The sequence below is a fragment of the Castor canadensis genome, chromosome 3 (assembly GCF_047511655.1).
Source record: "Castor canadensis chromosome 3, mCasCan1.hap1v2, whole genome shotgun sequence".
Classification (NCBI taxonomy): Eukaryota; Metazoa; Chordata; class Mammalia; order Rodentia; family Castoridae; genus Castor; species Castor canadensis.
Window position 1 is genome coordinate 127250549 of NC_133388.1, and position 17974 is coordinate 127268522.

The 17974-nt window shown below is 36.4% G+C and overlaps 1 protein-coding gene across 1 annotated transcript in view; it reads right to left on the reverse strand.

Annotated features, from left to right (window-relative positions):
- Positions 1-2367: 2367 nt before the first annotated feature.
- Rab2a (RAB2A, member RAS oncogene family) overlaps positions 2368-17974 on the reverse strand; it is an 85200-nt gene continuing 69593 nt past the window's right edge. The window contains exons 7-8 of the mRNA XM_020180957.2: positions 5777-5845; positions 2368-3695 (exon numbers count right to left, since the gene is read on the reverse strand). Coding sequence (XP_020036546.1) covers positions 3600-3695; positions 5777-5845 — 165 coding nt within the window. The 3' untranslated portion in view covers positions 2368-3599. The remainder of the gene's footprint in view (positions 3696-5776; positions 5846-17974) is intronic.

Consider the following 17974-nt stretch of genomic DNA (forward strand, 5'->3'; position numbering starts at 1 on the left):
TTCTGCGTTGTTGAGGTGTCACCAGGGTAGTTTTGGAAATGGAACTGCTGGGCCAACAGGAAGTGCACATGTACTTATTACACTGACAAGTGCCCTCCAGACTGCACTTCCACCAACACACAAGGGTGCCTCACTGACAGAATGTGGAGCTGCCATACGTTTTTTTCTAGTCTTACAGATAAGTGGCACCTTGGCCACTTAACGTAACTACATGTTATGGGATGCATATAAAGGAAAAAGTTATTATAGTGAAGTGAATTATGTATCCATCAGTTCATGTGTTTGAATTTTATTTCTGTGCTGGACTTGAACCCAGGGCTTCACACTTGCTAGGTAGGCAAGGGGTCTTCCACTGAGCTCCATCCTTGGGCTGGGAGTGTGGCTGCCCTCAACTTCCACGTTTGAATTTTTAAAATACACTGAGACATTTTCTTTTGTGAACTGTCTGCTCACTCCCCTCCATAGTCTTCTATCAGGCTTTTGGTCTTTTGTCCTTCAATACTTAAGATTAGGCCTAATGATTCTGTAAAACTAATATTAATGTACACACTGGTGGTTAAAGTTTCCCATCATAACTTCACCCAAGTAAGTAATATTATATAGTGTACATGAGGACATGAAGGATGGTCTCCTACAGTGCTGGGCTCTATTTTAATTTGAACACCAGATCACACCTAAAGTCTCGGAAACACAGGCAGATGTTTGTCTACCTATACAGCCAATTCATATTTACTAGGGAACAGACTTATCGTTTTGTATTCTTATTTTCTTAGCTCACGTAGTTGAGCCTCACTGCCAGAGTTCAGAAGTAAATTGAGATAGGGCTTCAGAACTTATGATGGTAAGTTATTTGGGTTCCAAGCCAGGCATAAACCATTTTTTTTTTTGAGTGATTAGACACTTTTTTTTTTTAAAATGATGGTACTGGGGTTTGAATTCAAGGCCTCATAGTTGAATCATGTCCCCAGCATTAGACATGTTTTAACAGTATTTACCTCCCTACCCTGTGGACAACTGGCAGATAAATAGGGACCCTTTTCCTATTACCAGATTATTTTAGAACATCCTTAAAAGTCAACTGTGCATAAAAGATCCAGTTTAGTCAGGCATAGTGAAGCACACTTGTAATCTCAGCTAAGGCAGAAGATGGTCAATTTGAGACCAGCTTGAGACTCCATTCTCAAAAAAAAAAAGACAACAAAACCCCCTATAAATCTAGTTCAACTACCATACATTGCTTGAATTTTATATCTAATTATATGCCACTCTTTCAAAAAATGGTTCTCCATTTGTCTTAGGCAATTGGAAAGAATGACTTATGAAGACTGATTTTTAGACATTAAAAATTGCATTTTTTTCTGTGACTGATTTTCTAGTTATTAAAACATGCCCATGGATGCTATGAAACTGATTAAAAACTCTACTACTGGATGATTCAATTGCAGTACCAATATCACATAATTTCTGATGGGACTAATAAAGTGAGCAAGAAGTGGAAATTATAGTAGCACTGCCCTGTGAATTTATAATGGATTCCTAACATGTATTCCTGTGGCAGAGAAGCTTCGCTGTGAAAGTGCAACTACAAAGCAGTCCCCCAGTTGCTCTCACTGTCCTACTAAGTCACATTATGGCTGCTGTGGCAGGTGGTCTACTTGAGGCCACCATCTTCCCAAAGTGTTAAAATACATGGACTAGTTTGTTGTTGCTTGTTTTTAGCATTAATTTTTCTTATACTCAATTCAGAATAAGGGGAGATAGTACAGAAAAAATACATTAAACTTCTGGAAAAGTTAACAGCAGTTAAAAATTTCCCAAAGAATCATTCTCTTCTTGGTGTTCAGTAGAACACATCGTAGTTGTCTTAACTTCTACTTATCAGTGAAGAGTGGTCAGTGAGATCAGTGGATTTGTTATGACTACTACTTTGCAGGAAAATACTCATGACACTAGATTTCCTCTCACCGTTCCCTCTGTTTTCCAGGAGCCTGACAAAACAAAACTATGACAGTATTTGGGAAATTCCCACAAGAGTAATGTCAAAGCTTTGACATTACTGCTGAATCTTCAGGAAAGAATTGCAAAAAGCTGGAGTCAGTGAGCAAACTGAAGTGTATGAATTTCTTACATGGAGTTTCTTTATGCCTTACTTGCACAAATGTTCCTTAGTGCTGGCTGAGCAGAAAAGTCTTTGTTTACATTATCATCAATGAGAATTTCAATGCAGTGGAAGTTTTACATTTTTTATAAAAATTTTAAAAAAGGGAATTAAGCATACTGAGCCTTTTAAAAAACATGCTCAAATAAAGGAAAAGCTCGAGATGGACTATAGCTTTAAAAAACAAGATGTGGTCAGAAAAAAGGGGACACTTTTATACATAGGATTTTATTTTGCACTGCTGTAACAATTTCATTATAGACCAAGGGAGAAAAAGAAAAAAAGGATAAAACCACCACACTGAGTAAATTACTAAAGCTTTTCTACTTTTTAACAGGATTTTCCATCTGGTAGATTTATTATCATATCCCCTTCAAAACAGACAAGATGCTTACCATATTTTAAAGATTATAGGATGCCACTGAAAAGAAAAATTGTACACAGTCACTGTACATCAAGGTTGAAAACTGTCCTGCATGAAAAACATACTTAGAAATCATGTGAATAAAGAAAAGAAAACATTATTGTGTTTAAGGAAAGATTAAAGTCCTCATCATGTGCCATTTAAATGTGGACACTCATTCTTCTTAGAGTCATTTTAGATGTAGGGATTTCTTGCTTCTGCCCTTTCCACTCATTATACTGTGTTTTTACCCAACAGTATTCATTAAGGCAAACAAATCCTTTTCTGAAGAGAACTTAAGGAAATTGTGGACAAATAGCAAACTTTTGGTATTAAAATAGGTTAACACATACATAGCCTTCAGTAATATACATTAAGCATATTTTTCTTGGACTAGTAACAAGAAGAGATGAACATGCTTGTTAACAATGTCAAAAAGTTTAAAATTCAGTGTCCAGGCAATTCCTAACAATGCTTCTGTAGCTTTAAGCTCTAAACAGTGTAGAATTTATGCAAATGCATTAAAGAATTCAAGCTTGGCCAATTACACCCAAGCAGGTTATTAAACTATATATACAGAAAATAAATGATAAATACAGAATTAAGAGAGTCCTTCTGTTTTCCTTATAGCCTTGAAAATTGACAAACTTTTTTTGAGGACAGTTCTATCATATTAAAAATTAGGTAACCACAGGTGTCGGGAAACCTAACTACACAAACTGATTTAAAATACTCAAGATGACTCTGTAGTGTTTAATACAATTCAGTTCATAGTTAAGGGCACAAGACAACATTTAACAAAAATAATCACATCAATTGACTTAGAAATCAAATGCAAATAGATATGAATACAATCTCCAAAATCTGTCTTTTTAAGTGAACATTAACCATTTATTCAAAGTTATACAAGAATTTGAAAGATTAAAGTCTTCTGTGACATAAAGCCATTTCAAATAGTTTCATGTCTCAGCTGAGTATGAGGAGAGAGGGTGAAAGAGTGAAGTAGCTCCACCAGGCAGCTAGACGGTAAAAACAGACTCAACAGCAGCCTCCCCCGGCCTGCTGTCCTCCCTGGCTGCCTGCGTGTGTTGCATTAGTAGCAGCGTGCTGAGGGCCAATTTTAATGCCATTTGCCTGATAAAAAGAAAAGAATAATAAATAGAAGTGGACCCAATCAAACGATATTCTGATTAAAACAACAACAAAAAAAACCCTCATGAATTCTTCATAATACAATTTTACCAAACCACCCTGAAAAAATATAGTAAGTAGATTTTGAAACAATTACAACAATCTCTTATGGGACATTCCTTCTTTTTTAAAAATAACATTGTGGAAATGTTTATCGCAGTAGGTAAACAGAAATTGGATAATGCTGCTTTTTTGGGAAATTCTCATAATGGAGAATTGTTTACAACAATTATTACAAGGAATCTTTAAAGGATAAAAATATCCATAGCCCCTGCTGCCCTAACATGACTTAAATTCTTTTCTCTAGACAGCGTTTCTGCTCCATGTTGAATCAGCTGTACGGGCTAAGGGCATATGAGTGTTCTGTGTCATCAATAATTCCTATGATCCCCAAAGACATGGCAGGTTGCCAAGAACCCACACACAGAGTAGTTCTTTCATTCATCAAACTCACACTTATGTCTTAACCCTCGCTCCCTCAAGTGGATTTTACCTAAAAATACAACACTTTGAGAAAAGTAGTACGGTAGCTTCAGAAATGAAGCTCTTAAGGAAACTTTACGTCACAGCAAATCTCAGATTTATAGTGCTTGGCAGTTGTTCTGCACAGTAGTAGCCTTGGGGTTTCTGGCACTAGCTCAGTATTGACAGCAGCTGATGTGGTTTCTTTTCGCTCTTTTGACTCCTCTTTAATAAAAAGCATGCCCTATGGCTCATTGGTTTTGCCCCCTCTGGGCTGGTAGCAACTTCTTGAAGAATCAAGGAGTCAGACTTGGCATTAGGCCAAATAAATAGCACGGCCTGTTGGCTCCTGACAGCACATTACAATCAAAGCTGCATACAGCACAGTAAAGCAGTCAGCTACTGTATGAAACCAGACAGAAACAATGACCATGTCCTCTTAAACCAAGGCCCAATTACTATTCAGCTCACAGGGCATTAATGTCAGAATGATGTCACCTTTAAATTAACTCAAGAGGTACCGCCATGTAAGTCTAGAAGACAGGATTTAGAAACTATATTATTCCAAATAAAAAGAAATGAGATGGTTGGGAGCATGGCTCAAGAGGCAGAGTGCTTGTCTACCAAGCGTGAGGCCCTGAATTCAAATCCCAGTAAACCTCCCTTCTGCCAAAAAAAAAAAAAAAGGAATGAGAAGATCAAGTATATTTTGGACTCCTTAGGCAAACTGTTCATTTTAGCAGAGAACCACTGAGGCAAGTAATTGAGAGCCTCCTGTCTGTACAGGCCAAGAGACATATTTGCAATGGCTTCCCAACATATTTTTCTAACTGCAACTGGGAGGAATAAGGGTTTTTCTCTCGGAAGCTAGAAGATTTAACATAGATTCACAAAAATGTTTATGTAAAAGTTAAGTAATGTGGTCTATTCACACAGTCTGAAATAAATAAGGATAAATGCAGAGTGGGGATTTACGTCAAAATAATAGCTAGTGAGCATTCAAAGCTTTACATTTTATCCTAATTGTGTTGACTGAAATGGGCTCAAAATAACAAAAAAAGGCATTGCCAATTACCAATTATATATATGTTAATTTGGTCTCCTGAAAACACACTCTGCTATACTGGGAGTAATTTCCAATTTGGAAATTTCCTTCTTTCATAACAGAAAACAGAGCATCTTGCAATAGTAACATAGCACATGCATTCACACACTAGAATATTATTCCCCAAAGCAGATGCCACCATATGGACATGTGGATAAAAGTGGATTTTTTTTTGGCCTTTGGGGGATTTATATTATTTTGCATTGCTTGCAATAAATAGATAGGGCCACTTACTATAATCCATTTTCATAGATAAAGTGATGCCTTACTAAAACACAAACATTTAATGGACAGTACTACATACATTAGCTTTTTAGTTAGATGATTCCTTACTAACGTGTTCATTGACTATCATCAGCCATTTTAGGTACTTAAAAGATAGAAACCAATGAATCCAAATAGTAAGTAAAAGTAAATTTTAAATTAATATTAGCTAGTAATATTTATATGTATATACCTCATTATTAATGTCAAAAACTCCTTCTTGGATTTTTTCATAAATTTCTTTTGCTGTATTAATAAATGCCTGAAATATAAAGAGAAAGTGGTTCATATTATTCAAAATCACAATAGTGAAAGAACATTATATAAAAACTGTAAAGAATTTCATATCATTAAGCATATGAAAATCAGTTGATATGGGCTGAAGGAGGAGTGGCTCAAGTGGTAGATTACTTGCCTAGCAAGTGTGAAGCTGAGTTCAAACCCCAGTACCACACCCACCCCCCAAAAAAATCAACTGACAAAAACCATATGATTACCTCAATAGATGCAGAAAAAGCACTTGACAAAATCCAACAACTCATTATGAGAACCCTCAACATACCAGAAATAGAAGGGAACTTTCTCAATGTGATAAATAACATCTAAGAAAAATCACACCCAACATCATACTCAGTGGGGAAAACTAAAGGTAAGGATGTATGTAAAATTTCATTAGCATTATTAGCAGCATTATTCACAACAGCAAAAATGTAGAAATATGAATGTTCATTCATCAATGAATGAAAACAAAAATGTGGGCTACAGATACAATGGAATATTATTCAACCCCCAAAAGGAATGAATTGCTGATTCAATGTGGATGAATTCTGAAAACATGCTAAATGAAAGGCAGGCATGAAAGGTCACATATAGTACAACTTCATTTATATGAAATGTCCAAAACAGGCAAATGCACAGAAAGTGGATTATTGGTTACCAGGGGCTAGGAGAAGGAGGAAATGGGAATGACTGGTAATAAGTATGGGGTTTCTTTTGGGGGTGATGAAAATTAGATTGTGCTGATGGTTGAACAATTTTGTGAATAAACTAAAACTCATTTGTATACTAAAACTAAATTGTATACTGTAAATGGGTGACTATTAAGATTTGTGAATTATATCTGAAAAGGAAAAGCATGACAGGGCAGGGGAAGATTATCATAATGCAAAAACAATACTCATTTCAACTAGGTAGCCTGTATAACCTTCTACGTTCAAAAAGCTTACTTTTGGGAACACTATCCCACATAGGGTCCCTTTTGGTTCATATTATTATATAATATAAATAACATTACATATGGTAATATTGTGTATTATCATTCTATTAAGTAATTCAAAGTTTAAGAGAAAAGATACATAGGATAAACAGATATGACAGCACAAATCCTATGCCATGTTGAATGGTTTTGCCCATTTCCCATACATGAACTATTAAATGAACAGAAAATTAGAATACTGCGTATCACATGAATCCCATAAAAACTAAAATTTATCCACAAGCACTCTATAGTTATGTAAAATATTAAGGTACGTTGCAGAAGGTTCTAAGCAATCATATTTGAGAGAGAACAGATAACAGTATTAATCAATATTAGAAATAAGGTCCTCTTCAATTAGCATGCTATGAAAATTCATAAAAGGAAGTTATTCTCCTGTACCACTGATACAGACCTAATTCAAATGTAAAGAAGTAAACAGAATTCATGGGGAGGAACAACTCAAACCCCTCATCTTTTCTACATTGGAAACATTTGACTGCTGAACTTGCCATCAGAGCTTTTGTTTCCTAATTAACAGGACTGATATGTTTTCACCTTTAAAGGCCTTACAGCTCCCCAGAGTAATCAATCTACTGCAGCTCAATTACTGCACCAAGCACACACCAGTCAGTGAAGGAGACTTCAACGGGTACGACAGGAGCACAGAGATATGAATATGCATAAACTCTAAGTGGCTGATCGAATCATCACAGAGGGTCATGAGAATTTGCAGCAAAATAATGAGAAGAATTAATCACTGCAGATTCACAAGGCACTTAGGACGCCAGTCTGCTTTTCATGTGTGTGCTGATGTTAAAGTGAAGGAGAAATTGGCTCCAAGCCAACTATGAATTCACATTCTTCAATATGAAGTTATCCCTATAAACAAGGAACATTTTAGCTTTATTTCTAATAACATGTCCATTACTGTGATGGCCCTAGAAACCAGCCTAACTCAATAGTAAAGTTAACAGATACATAAATCTACCGGGCTAGAATTCCTTGAATGTGTGAATTCCACTAGAATGCTAGACAGAACTACAAAGCTCTATGAATGAGTTATATAACTTCATATAAACAAGCAGTTCTATATTGTGAAAATCATTATGAAATAATTAAAATAAATTTATGAAAATAAATTGCTTTTTTTCCAATCTGTTGATGAATGTCTTTAAAACTAGCTTAAGAAAGCTATGCTATATAGAATTTCACTAATTTTATTATCTAAACACTACTTGATACTTTATTAAGCACTTTTAAAAGCACAGTTGTACCACATGGAATCAAGATGTATTTTATGTTTGAAAGACTGTATATAATCCCTTTAAATAGAAATATAACATAGTTATACTTTTTCACTGCAATTTCTGTCACCTCTGTAGTACCTATGGACAGTGCTACCTTTACTCTGTAATTCTCTGGTTACACATTACAGCCACTAAAATATTTTCTACCTTTCCAAGCATATGCTATATAAATGGATTGTCTTATATGCTTCATGACAAAAAGTTAGCATTTAATATATATTACTGACTAATGACTAATTTTAATGGGTCCTTAGAGTATGAAACCACCCCACATGACAAATGTAGACATTAATACTCTGGTTTTAAAAGTATATGGCTTATGATTAAAATTGCTGAGCTTCCAAATACTATCAAGGCTTATTAGCAATTAATTTCACTCTTTATTCAACATCAAACTTCACAGATATTCTCAAGGTATAGATAGGTAGATATTTCTAGTTTATCCTTGGATTACTGCCTGTGTTTTTTTGAGACAGCTCAGGCTGGTCTCAAATTCAAGATCCTCCTGCTGCAGCCTCCTGAGTGCTGGGATTACAGGTCTGAACCACCACACCTGGCTTAGCAAGTTTTTTATGGGCATAAATAATGTATAAAATAGATATTTTAAATATTGCTCAGATAATACTAATGTTCTTCACAGAATTAATTTGAATGTTTGAGTTGTTTCCCTAAAAATACTTTATCTGTAGATTATTAAGCATATTGTATTTTTGAATCTCTAGTACAATGCTTAAAAATAACATCGGTACTTAAAAGATCTTTGTTAGATTCAATAAGCCTAGCAAGAAATATCTAAAGGGTACACTGGATTTCCATGAAATACTGTTTTCTTTTTGTTTATATATCCATCTGTTTGGGAGCAAGTTCTTTAAGACTTTATTAGGGGGCAAGTAACATGCAAAATTAATAGATTTTAGTATAGGAATAAAAAACCCTAGGAAACTGATGTGAAATTATTTCATTATAAGCACTGTGAAACAATACCTAGGCAAATCTATGATTATTAAGTATAAACATGCTTCTCTCAGCCAACTGAATTTGGCTATCCTCTTGCCTCCCACGCAGTAGGTGTTCTGCTCTAGCGTCAGAAGCCTGTTTGTCTCTTCCTTTCACTCCTGTCCTCCCCTCTCACCCTTTGGTTAATTGCAAAGTTCAGTTCCTTACCTTCATTTTCTTCATTAGCCATTATTTCTCATCTTCCCTCTGATGACACTCATCTTTCAACACTTGACAGCAGTTTTTTGAATGTTACTGATAATACCTAAGCTTGAGGTAAAATTTCTGGGACTTTTACAGCAAGAATTAAAATAAATTACCAAAAACCACCATGATCAGCTAATACACATGCTGATGTGCATAGCAGGTACCGACACTTACTCAAGGGAACCTAGTAAGTTGTTGGAGCATGTTTCAGAGCCTCTCTCAATACTATGGAAGACACAAGAAAGAGGAGGACACAGTTCCTACAGTTGCTGAACTAAAACCATTAGTAGGAAAATCTAAGCACATGGGCTCAAAACTCAGTTCAAGATAGAGGAAAAAGACTTTATTAATTTATAGAGGGAGCATGAGAGGCAGGACTGAGGTCTGTACACTACACACAATGTGCTAAGAGGGCCTTCAGACCAGACTGGAGAGAGGCAAGGGGGTACACAGAGCACTTCTATCAGTTTAATAGTTTTTACAATAAAACACTAAAAATAAATTCTGTCTTCAACAGAGTAACTCTTACTTTGTATATAACATGCTGCCACCTGGTGGCAAGATAAAAATTATAGTATCAGGTAAAACTTCAAAATAACAACTCAAGTAAAGTATCTTGGACAATTTTATTTAAATATCTAGATGCTAGAGAGCACAGTAGCTTATAAAACAAAAGACTTATTAGTTTTTTCTTCAAACTAGAACACACGATGTCACTAAGCTACTGTTTAGTTTTCTTCTCAACTGCTGAAATAAATTACAGGTGTCATTGTGCCTAAGCTAACCAATATTTATCAAGTCCTTAGTATGGGCTAGTCAGTATAATTTTTTAAAAACATTTTAATTAGTATGTAATGGTTGTACAGGGGGTTTCATTGTGATATTTTCATATATGTGTACAACATACCCTAGTTTGGTTCATTTCCTCCATTAGTCACTAGTTTTTAACTATTTCTTATGATTCAAATTATGTGTATAAATATTGAAAATTAATTTTGACTTTCAAGAAAAACTTATGGTTGTGGTGAAGTTATGTCTATAGAACTAGCAGAATGGCTAGGGTGAACCAGGCTCTCCTAGTTCCAACTCCAGTGTCACTACTTGGTAGCTGTGTTACTTGGGGCCTTTTGTTTAACCTCTTTGTAAAATGACCATGCTAGGGTTGATAGAGTGGCTTAAGTGGTAGAGTGCCTGCCTGGCAAGTGTGAGGCCCTGAGCTCAAACCCCAATACTGCCAAAAAACCAAAACAAACAAAATGAGCACGCTGTGGCACTACTTGATAGGCTTGCTGGATCAATGTAAAGTGCTGACAATAGTGCTTGGCAAGCATGAAGCACTCAATGAGTGTCAGGTCCCATGAATGTTTGGGTGCCATGACATGTGGGGAGCAACAAAAGAGGTACAGGTGTTAAATGTCAATGTGCCCTGCAAACACACAATTATTCTTTAGTACATTCAAATACCTTGATTAAATAAAGCTAAACATTAAAAAAGCAAATTAGAAACAAACCATGCATAGAGTGAGCCCTAAAGAATAAGACACCTTGAGATAAGCTAAGTACTATGCAAAGCTAGGAAAGTGCTATGAAAAACACTAGCCTAGAATTTGTTATTAGGGAGATCCAATAAGAAAGAAACTCTTTCAAATTCTGTGACATTAAAGTGTCCTGATCTCATTTGATTTAACTTCAGTGGAAAAGGACTCAGAATAGTGGCTTTTGAATCATTTTTCAGGCCAATGCTGCTGGGGCTACCTTTTGGGGATGAGATATGGAGTAGGGATAGGCCGGTGGAGGGAAGCTCTTCATTATTCCCTTCATTCTCCACAACATCCCTAACTGCAAAGTGCATTGTTCTGCCTTTATTTACTTCTTTCATTGTTTGCTTGTGTTTCACTGAAAAGGGCCACTGCTACTACCCATAGTGATTCACAAGTGCCTCACTTAATAGATATGATGGACTGCAAAGAGAGAAGTGGCTTGCCTGAGACCACACAATCACAGCAGAAGCAGGATGAGAATCTAACATTCTTACCATACTTATCTTTCCTTTATTACTCCACATCCTGAACAAACCTTCCCTGAAGAACTCCCAGGGAAGGGGAAAGAGGCAGGGCAAGAGAGGGTAGAAAGGAGGGCAGGCATAGCCAAAGCACAATATATGCATTTACAGAAACATTATATTGAAATCCATTTATCTGTACAAGTAACGACTTGCAATTATAATTTAAAAACCCTACTTGTTGGTATTATTTTGGATTTCTAGGATTATCTTTGGAAATATATTATACTTGTGATTATTTATGTAGTTTTTCTTCTTTCCTACGCTTTAAAAATGCAGTATCACCAGTAATTACTTATTAACAAGGAAAAGACTGAAACAAATCTTGATTGATTTAAGCAGGAGCCACTGGGGGGTACAGTTTAGTGCTTAGCATGTGAGACCCTGGGTTTAATCTATGGCATACTCTAGCTCTCCAAAAGAAAATTTTAGTAGAGGAATAACAGGGAAGAATCTGGAACTACTAGATTAGAAAGGCTTGGGACAGAATTCTTATAGTACAGAGTTTCCTGTTGTTGGGGCTGGAAGCATGACTCAAGTAATAGAGTGCTTGCTTAGCAAGCAAGAGGCCCCGAGTTCAACCCCAGTACCTCCATCCCCTAAAACAAAAGTTCCTGTGTCTCCAACAACAAAAAAGATATGTATATTTCCTTAGTAATCTAGTTTTTCCACTCAATAAGCATGTACTGAGTGCTTGTTTTGTACCAGACACTGGGGATACTCAGGTTAACTTGAGTATATTAAACCTCAATGGTTTAATAGGCTTTGTGCTTGCAAAGCAGGCACTTTATCACCTCCAGTCCATTTTACTCTGGTTATTTTGAAAATGGGGGTCTCATGACTTATTTGTCCAGGATCTTGAATCATGATCTTCCCTATCTCAACCTGAGTCAATGGCACCTGGAAGGTATGACTACTTCTAAGAAAGAGAAAACCCTGTGAGGCAAGGGCTGGAGGATAAGTAAGACCCCACTCATTTATTAAGAAAATTGAGGAAGGGAAATTGAGATTTTTAAGCTCAATTCCACTGGAAAAATGGGGCAGGCAGGCATTTGAGCTGATGTTAGAGGTGGGCCTATAGGCACCAGAAACTCTGAAAGGCAGGCAAGGAACAAGACAGAGGATATTTTGGAGGACAAATATAAAGGGGCAAGGCTGGTAATAGGCAAACCTGTGAGGTGGCTAAAACAATAATACTGGCAAGAAACAAAGGCCTGAGGAATTAAGATGGTGGCAAAGATCAAATTTATTATCGACTTTGAAGAAATGAATAGGAATTGGCAAATTACAAATAGAAAAAGATAAGGTGTTCACTTTTGGTTTAAATGAGATGAAAGGATATACCATGAACTGAGGTAAATTAAAAAAGGAAAGATGATCAGGTTTTGAGGAGGGAGTGAAAGATTTTAGACAAAATTCTAATGCTTACACAACATCTACATGTGGGATAGTCCTGGTAGATGTTTGAGATGTTACTCCTCATATGTTAGCTACCCTGGTTTGGAAGTATAGAAAATGGATGCAACTTTCAAGAGTTAAATTTGGGCCATCTATGAAGTTCCCAAGGATAGTGGCCAACTTACAGGTGAAGAATCTAAGGCTAGTCAGCCTAGTATTCCAATATGTAAAGGAGAGTGGTAAATATTAAATTAACCTATCCTCAAGCAATGATAGAAGCCTGATAAGATGAGGTGAGATTTCCGGTGTAAAGTCTTGGGGTAGGACTCCAACAATTAGAAGAGGTGAGGAAAAGAAAAAGCCTTCAGCGTACAATCATATTCTGAGCTGAAGAAAAAGTAGTCTCCCGCAAACTAGATGCAACCATGAAGCTGGGTGCCGGTGGTTCACCTCTATAATCCCAGCTACTAATAAGGGAGAGATCAGGAGGATCACAGTTCAAAGGCAGTTCCAGACAAATAGTTTCAGAGATCCTATCTTAAAAAAACAAACAAACAATCAAACAAAAACAGTACAGAAAGGGCTGGTGAAGTGACTCAAGCAGTACAGCTCAAGCCCTAGCACCCTCCCCCCCGCACCCGCAAAAGGACCGCTTGTTATGTTAACAGACTTATGCAGTTTCCCCCAGAAATTCCATCTGGGTGGTTGTGTGTGTGTGTGTGTGTGGGGAATGGCTAAATAATGTTTGGAAAACTGGGGGTTAAAAAAGAGTCAGCAGGGCTGGATTTAAGTGGTAGAGCACATATGCAGGCCCTGTGATCAGTTCTCAATGTATTGTACTTGGGAGAGGAGGGTCAGCATAGTTCTTAATGGTGTGTTCACAGAAATTAATATACTATTGTAAAGTTTGGTTCCCTAACAGACGCATGCTCCACCTTCTCCTACACTTGTTTGCCCACAGAACTATGTACAAGTGGTCATTTTAATAAAAACTCCTCAGGAAGGATCAAATAATCTTCACAACAGCTACTCTATTCTGTACTGTGTGGCATAATATAAACGGGAAAGTACAGGGTACTGCAATGCCTGGGTTTGAGTCTTCTGTGAAAACTGAGATACGGCATGTGAAAGAATCTTGACAAAGTGCCCTAAGAATATCTGACTGCATTATTATTGTTAAGCATAATTATATTTAAAGAAATCAGTAACAGGCATTGAAAATGTAAAGCATGATTTCCAGTCTCCCTTTTCCATGGGAATACCATAATAATAAGAGTATTTTGGTTGAAATTGGTTTTTTTATTTTATTAACATTTAGAAGAATGAATTCTGGAGGGTACCTCTACTATCACATTTATGGGTTTGTCTCCTCAAAAAAGGATAAACGGGTTTAGAGCTACCCCAAGTTGTATAAAACTGACTGAAATCTACTTCAAAGGCGTAATGAACTCCTTTATAATAATTTGCAACTTGAAAATTGTAACTTATAATTTGGAAATAAGTATACTTAAACATAATACTTAAAACTATGATATTTTGCTAATGCACAGATATTTCACATAAGATTTCCATGTTTATAATATTTGAGTACATATCTATTATTAATGTAATATGTACGCCTCTACTCTCCCACTCCAGACATGTATATATCACATAGAGAAATTCTTACCACTTAAGTAATCTCTAGTTTAGGCATTTTTTATTTTTATGCCCTTCTGAAAGTAATCTGAAAATACTGTCTTGGGTAGCATTTTAAATTTGAGATCCTAGTTCAAGATAGATGGTATAAATTCAGTTAAGAACAAAGCAGCTGGAACACCAGGAGGCTAGTTAAAAGAAAATATAACATTTGATGTATGTAAGTACAGTGCTGAGGCTTCATGCCTGTAATCCTAGCTACCCAGGAGACAGAGATCAGGTGGATCGTGGTTCAAAGCCAGCCAAAGCAAAATAGTTTTTGAGACCTTATCTTGAAAAAGCTCTTCACAAAAAAGGGCTGGTAGAGTGGCCAAGGAGAGAGGTGTACAGTAGGTGGTGGTGACTCACACCTATAATCCTAACTACTTGGGAGGCTGAGATCAGGAAGATCATGGTTCAAGGCCAGCCCACGCAAATAGTTCACAAGACCCCATCTCCAAAATAACTAGAGCAAAATGGGCTGGAGGTGTGGCTTGAGCCACAGTACCACAAAAAAAAAAAAAAAAAAAAAAAAAAAAAGATTGTAAGTAGAGTACTCCTGAAGAACAATGCTGATGGGTACCTAATTGGAAAGCAGGAGGGCAGTAGGGGCAGAAAGATAATAATCTTGGATCCAGGTAGCAACATTACCAGGACAGATGCTGAAATAGTTGAGGGTACTCACTGTAGGAGTCACAGGTCAGAAGCAACCTGTTAATTAGAAGTGATGTCAGTGATCTCATTCCATGACAGTACTTTCCAGTCTTCTTCCCTCAGAACATCAGTGAAATGAAGCATTTTTAATATCAAAATCACAGCATCATCTCTTCTACTACTCAGTGCATAAAGAAGATTCATGTATTATGCTGTCATTGGTACTTCAATGCCTTAATTGTGTTCTGTATTCTAACTCAGTGCTTGTCAACCTCAATATAATCAACTCTGTGGACCAAATAATTCTTTGTTGTGGGAGCTCTCCAGTGTATTTTCCTCTAACCCTACTTTGTCTCTTCTTCCTCTCAACAGATCCTTCATAGGTGAAATCATTAATAGTACATCTGTAGATTACACTAAATCTATTTTCAGTAATCACACAGTTAATGCTAAAACAATGGTATTATTAGCTTACTCTGCAAATAATCGAATCCCTTACAGGAAAATGTAAGCTAAACCTCATGGTTTCTACTCAGAAATACAGTAACTGGATCTTTGTTAAAATACGTAAACTTACTATAGCACAAAATGCAAAGGAAACAGGTCCAAGTCTATACCTAATTAACATACCATTTGGATTTAACTCAATGAATAATCACAAAGCCTTTCATTTCTTAAAATAACCATTTTAAGTAAATTATACTGGCATTTGTATTAGTCATTCTTTTACTACATTTTAAAATAATTCATGTATTTTGAAAGGCTTTTGAATTTTTTTTTGGTGGCACGAGGGTCTGAACTCAAGGCCTCATGCTTGCTTGTCAGGTGCTCTACCACCTGAGCCATTCCATCAGAACTTTAAAAGGTTTTTGAGAGCTGGAGAATGAACCCAGAGGCTTGCTCATGCTAGCCAAATCCTCTACAGGAGGATGAGCTACAATCTTAAAACAAAACAAAACACATCAAAAAACATGGTAAACACTGATTGAATTGATTTAAAACAGCAGACTCATCACTTCATTGTGATGAAAGCCTATCAAAATGCTATCCTACAGGTGATACACAAAAATAAGAACAAGCAGTAGAGCACTTGGCTCACAAGCACAAGGGGCTGAGTTCACCCCCAAGGCCCACCATAACTAACTAACTAACTAAAAAGATAGGCTAATGGATCAAAGTGTATTGCCCTAAGAATGCACTGTACTTAATGATGTAAGTAATTGTGTTTAAAAATCTGACGTGTAGACACTGTGCATGAATGTAGTCTTGTTTTAACTTCCAAACAGGTCTTGATGTTAAAGAAAGGATTAAATTTAGCACAAGTTATTTGTACATCATTATTTTTTGTCTAAACTTTTTTATTTTGAACTAACTGTAGATTCATATACAGGTGTAAGAAGTAATCATAGAGATCCTGTGTAACCATTACTTAGTTTTGTCCAAGGGTGACTTTATAGAAAACTATAGTATATTGTTACAATCAAAATACAGAAAAAGGATACAGATCATTCCTATTATGACAGGATCCTGCATGTGGGCTTTTTTTTTTTTTTTGATGGGATTGGGTTTGAACTCACAGCTTGGAGCCTGAGGCACACCTCCAGCCCATTTTGCTCTAAGTTATTTTGGAGATGAGGTCTTGTGAACTATCTGCCTGGGCTGGCCTTGAACCATGATCGTCCCAATCTCAGCCTCCCTAGTAGTTAGGATTATAGGCATGAGTCACCAACACCTACTGTACACCTTCTCTCCCTGGCAGTGACTAATCTGTTCTTCACATCTCTAATTTGGTCACTTCAAGGAAGTTATACAGATGGAACTGCATGCACACTATGCAATGCTGGGGGACTGACCTCATTCAGTGAGCTTAGTTCATACAGATAATTGCAGGTATCAATTATCAATCTTGTCCCACTTTATTATGGAGAAATTGTATTCCATAATGTGGATGTACCACATTGTACTACCATTCATTCATTAAAGTATCCTTCAACCCAGTGGTCTGGGTTGTTTCCAGACTTGGGGCTATTACAAATAAACTGTTATAAACATCTGTATGTACAGGGTTTTGTATAATGAAGTAAGTCTTCATTTTGTTGAAGTAAGTCTCCTTCAACCTGGGAACAACTGCCAGGTTGTACGGTAGGTATGGTAGTGGCATTTTTAGTGTATAGACGACAGCCTAAATTACCTTCCAGAGTGACTTTACTATTTTACATTTCCACAAAAGTGCATGAGTGATCTAGTTGCTCTACATCCTCACCAGTATTGGTGTGGTTATTTTTATTTTAATCATTTTGATAGGTATCCAGTGATCTCTCATGGAGGTTTAATTCATACTTCTTAATGGTTAGTGATGATGAATAGCTTTTCAAGTGTTTATTTGGCAAATGTATGGCCTCTTTCACACAATGTCTGCCAATGTCTCTTCCTCATTTTCTAACTGACTTTTATGTCAATTTATGAAGGGTCATCTTTACAAAGCCGAATATTCCAAATAATAAACACAATACGTTTCTCCATTTAGATATTTTACCTCATTCATCCATATTTTGTGATTTTTAGCATGTCTTATACATGTTTTTAGATTTAAACCTAAGTATTTTTTATTTTCGTTTGAATTTTGGTGTTCACGCCTCTATTGCTATCATACAGAAATACAACTTTTTATGTTTATCATGTATCCAGCAACCATGCTGAACAGTCTCACTAGCTCTTGGTTTTTTCTTTGTAAATTCCTTGAGATTTTCTACTGAGACAATTAGGCCATTCACAAATAGTTTTATTTCTTCCTCATGCTTGCTAGGCAGGCACTTTAACTTGAACCATGCC